Below are 7,326 nucleotides of genomic sequence, written 5' to 3'. Positions count from 1 at the left end.
TCGGAAACCCTTCTCGACCGACACTTGGATAGATAACCAATCGGCCCCGACATAGTGTTGTTTATCCAAACTGAAGATGTTCGCCGATTGCCTTCACAGTGTTGTTTATCCAAACTGAAGATGTGTTGGCGGAAAAAGAAAATAAAAATTCTTAAGATGTTTGAGAGGTTTGCGCATGACAATTGTGTGTTGAATTGGAGAGTCCTCTTTTCCGTTGCCATTGCATCTGTATTTATAGGATTGACGTACTTGCTTGGCACGGCTAGATAATCGTGTAGAGTCCATTTCCAACTAAAACTATGTTGAACATCACTTCAGAACTGGTGTCTAATCATCTTGGCTGTCAAATATCTCTAAGATATGATAAAGGCTATCTCCTCATTTCCCTTGAAAAAATAAATATATACTTCCGCATACGTGACCTCACCAAATGAAAGCATCCTATTCCAACTAAAACTTCTCTTTTTCCACCATGTTAGTCTAGGTGAAACCGTGCATGCGTAGTAAATTGCATTTTATCTGCAACACAACCTGATCACTTTAAGAGACCATTCTCTATCAAAACCCATTTGACAAAATCTCAAGGTCCTTTATGATTATCCATGACTTTTCAAAAAAAACAAAAACAAAAACAAAACCTAGGCTTGTCACATCACCATGCTTATCACCCTATCGCATTAACTCACACATACATTCATTGTATGCATAATCCCATCCTTGCATGCTTCATTGCCGTGCGTATCCCAATATCCCATATGTTCAAAATCAATGGGGATTTAGATAAATATTAGGTTTAAATAATTTAATATATTATTAAGAGATAATATCATGATTAAAATCACAACATTATTTCCTGATAATAATTGAAAATTATTTCAACCACTTTGTCATTCAACGGTCTAAAATTCTGCTTATTCAACGGTCTCGATTACTCAGGCCGATAGTATAAAATCGGGTCCAAACATGTACGTTTAGATTTCAAATGTACAGAGAAACCAAATGTACCAAAATTTCAAATGTACCATAAAACCAAATGTGTCCATTGTCAGGTAATCCTTTTGGTACGTTTAGATTCCAAATGTACCAAAAGACCAAATGAGCAAAAAATCATAAATATACCACAAAACCAAATATCTCTATCATATAACCCTTTTGGTATATTTACATTCCAAATGTACCGAGAAATACAAAAAATCAAATCCACTATACAACTAAATGTGTCCATATTATAGGTAACTAGATGTAGCTATATAATCAAACAAATCTTTATTATGTGTTGGGTTTTCTAAATAATAAAATCTGACAATTTTTTTTATAAATATTGACACACCCCGACCGAGATCAGGGCATGTTGGCCGTCACGTGAAGGTGACGTAGCCATGTGCACATGCGGAAGCTAATGAGAGTAATGTGAAAGTACGAATAATTTAAAAGCTAGCATACAAAGTACTAAGACAAGTGCTAGCGTAAGTGAAACGCTAAGTTCAGAGCATAAGGTCAACAGCAATCCAAAGAAAATAATACGACAATAGTACACCCGAAGGTGACCCTACAATGGTGAGTATCTGTCAGAAATGCCGGGACGCCCTCTGGGAAAACCACCGAAACTGCTAAGCAACTAGAACCTGGAGGGGCGCAAAACAAAAGCGTGAGTGGGCAAAAACAAAGCTCTTTGAAAATCATTTAGCAAAATACATTCTAACCCCTTGCCGTAAAACCTGTATACTTCCCAGAAAATGAACATATATACGTATGTATAGATATGCCAATCATGCTCCAAAATATGCCATTCATGCTCGAGAATAAGCCACATCAGAATCTCATAATAAATGTAAGTGCTCAAGCATAACTCACATCAATAACATATAATCTGGCAGCCGAGAGTCACCTAACGTGACATGTACGGCTGCATATAGAGCTCAAATCTCAAACTCAATAACTGAACCTGACCACGAGTCGGAACCACCTAAAGTGGTCTGTACGACAGGACTGGGTGTACGTATATATACGCTCTAGTGCTACGATCACGTGAAGGCTGGGCGAATAATCGCGGGTCACTTACGAGTCGGAACCACCTAATGTGGTATGTACGACAGGCCTGTGCACCTAGCTTGGATCCAAGCTGAGCATGAGGTGCGGGGAGGTGAACATCACGTGAAGGACTGGGCCTTGCTCAGGGCGGGAGCACTAACACCGGGGGTGCAGGTTATGAGCTCTCTAAGCATCTCAAACTACTGCTGAATGTAAATACGAATAACATTTACCTGGCACTTACCTGTGCATTCACAGCACCCAATACGCACATTTATACATGTATGCCACTACTAATACATGCGATGATGCGTAAACGACATTCATATGATGCATGGCATAAAACAAATAACCCTTTTTATTTCATTTCTGGGAATATAAATGTATATAGGTATATACGGAAAACCAAAAGCCCACTCACTGATAAGTGGAAGGGTCGTAGCCCCCCTGCCTCGCGTGTGCACGCTCGTCCTCGGGATACGTATCACCTATACGCGAAACAACTACAAAAACGTTAATTTAAAAACACCTAACCAACTTCTCGTAATAACTTCTCATACATTGCTCAAAATGGACAATTGAATATACCAACGTGCTCTACACAACCTCAGGAACACAACCATATTTTTAAAATAATTTTTGGACCTCTCACGCGCCCCCACGCGCCAGAATAGGCACGGACCTACGCGCCCCCACGCGCGGCCACGTGCCATGCACACTGACGGCGTCAACTGAAGCCGTTAGGAATATTCCGTCAGTTTTGACAGATTCCGTTAACGACGTCAGGAATATTCCGTCAGATTTGACGGAATATTCCGTCACCTTCTCCGGCGAGACTCCGGCGCCGGAAAACTGGGAAATTTTCAAATCGTGTTTTCTCACTCGTTTCTCAACCAATTTTCATGATTCTTGAATCAAAATGAAGCTTAGGACTAGTAGAATCACGATAGACTAGTTTTAAAGCCTAAAAACTACTAGATCATACCTGTCCACAACTTAAAAAACCGGCCAACTTTGAACCAAGCTTTCCCGACGTCCAAACTCGTCCAACGAAGCACTCCGAGGCTCCTTGGGACCTCACTAAGACATCTACGAGCTTAAAAATTCCAAAAACAAGCTAGATTAAGTTTGCATAAATAGTACTCAAATCGGCCATTGTCGAATCGACGTGAAAACGTAGGATTTCTCACCTGAAAATGGTATGGTTGCACTCGTACGAGCTTCACGAGTTCGATGGTCTCCTTAGTTTCTTGATTTGTGAAGGTTTGAGTACATTTGTGTGTGTGTCCGTATGTTGAAGAAAGAAGAAGAACAATGAAGAACTCGGGGAGAGAAAGAGATAAGAGACAGAGAAGAGACAGAGGGTGAGGGAATCCCGGGAGAGTGAGACAGGGTGTATGAGTGTGTGTGTGTGGTCCTACAACACCACACAACACAAAACTACACGTAAATGTAACGAACTAGGGGTAAAATGGTCAATTCACACGTACGTTTTTATGAATTTGGGACGGGATGTCACAAATATTCTACTATATTCACAAAAAAAAAGAAGTAAAATTATAACAAACAATAAAAAAAAATGCATAGAGATGGATAATAAATGCATAAATATAGGCATAAGAGGAAAAGAAAAAAAAACAAAATATCCAGGAAAAGTCGTGAAAAACTAAAATTCTAAACAAAATTGAACTTATGTGAAAAATTGAAATTAATAACCAAAATTTTGAAGAAAATGTTTGATCAAATTTTCAAAAGAAGTGTATGTTTAATCTAAAAAATTAAAAAACGAGGCGCTTGTATCAAAACGTCTCAAAATTAAAATGTTGTTAGAGATATTGACTTTTTTTGCGAATTAAAACGACAAATATTTCATTGAAAAAATATTGAAATCGGCCTATGGAAAAACCACAAATTAAATATTGGTTTTTTCTGAAATCACGTGATTCCCACGGAAAGGAGCAACTTATGGTCACGTGGACTCCATATCAATCTCACACCGACCCTCGCAACAAGAAAAATGATTTTTCATAATTATACCCAAAATGCAAGATAATTACATTATATTAAATTAAAAATACTAAAATAAACAATAAAAATTGTAAGTACAGAAAAGGCTTGTACAAACGGCTCTGTATTCGTCTCTGATGGACTATGCCTGCAGCAGTTTCAGAAGCTCGTCTATACTCCTTCCATGGCGATCCCCGTCTCCTCACCCGCACACTTCCTTCGCTTCCAAGCTCAAATTTATGGTAAGCCCTTGTCGTTGTCCCGCAATTTCTTGCAGTATTTTTGTTGTTAATTGCTTCAATTTCATAGAGAGTGAAGCGTTTGGACATGGCGAAGCATCAAACTGTGGTCAGGAGTTCTTGTGGGTTCAACGAAAATGGCTCCGTCAACGGGTTTCCGGTCATACCCAGCAAGCTTTTCATGCAGGAGGTAATGATTTCTCATGCCCCTTTTCATATTTTCTTTATTTGTTGGGGGTTTTTTGTGTGTTTTATATGGGTTATAAAGCTTGAAAATTTTCGGTTTTGAATTGCAGTTTTGCTTGAATTTTCAATTTTAATGTTATTTGGAAACCAGAGCTTCTGGGTTTTGATTATTTTCCATTTTTAACAAATTTTTGGGTGGTAATTTTGATGAATTTATGTTTTTCCTCCGCTTTTCGGTGTTTTTAGGCGATTGGAGCTGAATATGGAGAAGGTTTTGAAACTTTTAGACCAGATGGACCTCTTAAGGTTGATGTGGTAAGTAATTTATGGAGCTATATGTATAGTACTCAAATTGTTTTTTGTGTTCTGTGAAATTTAATTTACTTGTTATACTTTCTGCTGCTAGACTTACTATTGTTAATTCTTATTCCGAGTAGGATTTTTTGAACGACAGACTGCAAGAAGGTTTTCTTAAACGAATACGATATGCCATGAAACCAGATGAAGCTTATGGTCTAATATTCTCTTTTGACAATGTCGTGGTAAGTTTCTATAACGCTCATTAGTTATACGTTTCAGGTTCTGATGTCTGGAAATGAAAATGTAATGAAGTGTGGAAAATCATATTTATGACATCTTATGGATCAAGAAAAAACTTTAAATGTGCAATTATTGATGCGTAAAATATGTGTTTCAGGCTGATACTCGAACTTTGAAATTAAATGCTTGGAAGCAGCTTGCCACGGAAGAGGGTACATCTCCATATCTTCTCTTAAATAGCCCATTCATGGCTTTCGATTGATTCTCAATATTGGATCATATGTTGAACTGGTATATGCTGATTCATGTGCTTGTAAAACCTTTTTTTTCGTTCCCTAAAATTTTGACTCTTGGTCAGGAAAGGAAATTCCCGAAGATGCAGCTTTGCAAAGACAGATGCTTTATGCAGGTGCTGATCATGTGTTGCATAAGGTTTGGGATTAGTGTACATTTCAGGAATTTTTGTCTGATTGTATTTATCTATTTCTACTCTAATAAAACTTTACGATTATTTCCGATGACGTCTGAACCATCAATTCTTGACACTTATATGAATAACTCACAAGTTTCCAAAAACGTTCAGCTTTTACTCTGGGATAAAGCAGACGGAGAACTGGATAGGTTGGCTTTAAAGTTTTCACAATTATACTGTGATAATCTTCGCAGGGTGAGTGCGAAGCCACTTGTAACTTATTTGAGGGGGTTCAGTTTGTCTCATAGATGCAACGATCTTACTTGCTTTTTCTTGTTTTTCAGCTTAGTCAACCCGTGGAGGGGCTCAAAGAGTGGTTAGATGCTGTATCCACGGCTCGTATCCCTTGTGCTGTAGTTTCAAGTCTTGATAGGAGAAACATGACAGAAGCCCTAGAACGAATGGGTCTCAAGAAGTATTTTCAGGTTGGTGTGCTTTTGACTTACACTAATGTTTCTATTGAAATTTACCGTTGGGTTGAATACTTTCATAATCATAGACCATCACACCTTTCATTTGTTGTTTTTCATTGAGATGTAAATGATAAACTCAGAATCCTTCATGTGTTTTTGGTTGATTCGACTTATATCAACGATTTCCTCTTTGTGCGGATACAGGCAATTGTGACAGAGGAAGATGGAATGGATTCGATAGCTCATAGGTTTCTTTCAGCAGCCGTGAAGGTATTGTATGCAACTTGCTATTATTAATTTACAAATATGGATTGCAAGTGTCACTCTTGAATTGGAAGGTTGGATCATCACTTAAGGCACGCTCGCATGTCTGGAGTCGTTCTGTCAGTATTTATATGTTCGCATGTTATCGTGTAGGATAAAAAAATTGCGTACTCGATTTATTCCCTGGTATCATTCTCTGACTCTCTGACCAATTGCATTCTTCTCCTTGCAGCTGGATCGGAAGCCATCCAAGTGCGTTGTGTTTGAGGATGAGCCTAGGGGTATAACCGCTGCTCACAACTGTACAATGATGGCTGTGGCACTGATTGGCGCCCACCCTGCGTATGTACTCTCATCCTCTTCACCCTTGATAGCGCTGTTTATCCTTCTGATATAAAAGTTTTATCAAATACAATTAACAGAATACACATACAGACACGCATTCACTCGCGCATCTAAATATACATATATGTTAAGTACACCTTTGTCCACGTTCAAAGGTGTGGCACTGTATACTCTGAGATTGATTGAGATCGACGGTGGCACATGCAGGTATGACCTGGTGCAGGCTGATCTTGCAGTTGCTAGCTTTAACGAACTTTCCGTGATCAATCTTAGAAGACTATTTGCAAACAGGGGTTCTACATTCATGGACTTGCAGAAGCAGGTTATAGAGAAATCTCCACCGAAGAGGAAGCTTACGGTAGATACTATTTTCTGATTCATTTTTTCCCTTTTGTAATTCATCCTCTCTACCTCTCACCCACTCTTGTAATCTACAAGCCGATCATCTTCTTTTCCTTGGTTTGTAATTGATCTCATTAGTTTGTGTTCTTGATATACGAACTTCTTATAGTGAAAAATTAAAGAAACTCGTATCAACGTTACATTGTTCAAGTAGATGTTGGTTAGACCAATTGGCCAAAGCAGTATGCTCGCAACTTTGTATCCAAGTTTGAATAACCTTGTAATCTTAATAGATTAGATAAATCAAATCTCCAATAAAAGATGCAATTTCTAGCATAAGAGCAAACTACAAGTGGTTCCCATTAGATATTGATTTGTACCGGACTAATTCTATCTCTACGAAGTTCCAAGTTTGATTCTCATTTTTGAATATCAAAAGGGGTTTCAAGTTTGATTTGCTCTCTCCTACATATCAAAAGAAAGAGAA

At 38.2% G+C, this 7,326-nt stretch overlaps 1 protein-coding gene across 1 annotated transcript; it reads left to right on the top strand.

Annotated features, from left to right (window-relative positions):
- The first annotated feature begins 4,093 nt into the window (after positions 1-4,093).
- LOC137720099 (5-amino-6-(5-phospho-D-ribitylamino)uracil phosphatase, chloroplastic) lies at positions 4,094-7,178 on the top strand. Its single transcript, XM_068459111.2, has 11 exons — positions 4,094-4,280; positions 4,348-4,467; positions 4,710-4,778; positions 4,901-5,005; positions 5,161-5,215; positions 5,362-5,435; positions 5,587-5,670; positions 5,760-5,900; positions 6,093-6,158; positions 6,385-6,494; positions 6,705-7,178. Exons 1-11 carry the CDS (start codon positions 4,176-4,178, stop codon positions 6,871-6,873), a joined length of 1,098 nt encoding a protein of 365 aa, XP_068315212.1. The 5' UTR covers positions 4,094-4,175; the 3' UTR covers positions 6,874-7,178.
- The last annotated feature ends 148 nt before the right edge of the window (positions 7,179-7,326 follow it).

This window comes from Pyrus communis, chromosome 1 (assembly GCF_041283825.1).
Source record: "Pyrus communis isolate YQ-2024b chromosome 1, ASM4128382v1, whole genome shotgun sequence".
NCBI lineage: Eukaryota > Viridiplantae > Streptophyta > Magnoliopsida > Rosales > Rosaceae > Pyrus > Pyrus communis.
The sequence above is the reverse complement of the archived record's forward strand: the minus strand, read 5'-3'. Positions and strand labels throughout refer to the sequence as shown.

Bases quoted from the DNA above. Each gene is read 5' to 3' on its own strand.
- LOC137720099 (XM_068459111.2), top strand. From the start codon at position 4,176: ATGGACTATGCCTGCAGCAGTTTCAGAAGCTCGTCTATACTCCTTCCA. The intron at 4,281-4,347 runs GTAAGCCCTTGT...TCAATTTCATAG, and splicing joins CTTCCAAGCTCAAATTTATG to AGAGTGAAGCGTTTGGACAT. The intron at 5,901-6,092 runs GTTGGTGTGCTT...GTGCGGATACAG, and splicing joins GTCTCAAGAAGTATTTTCAG to GCAATTGTGACAGAGGAAGA.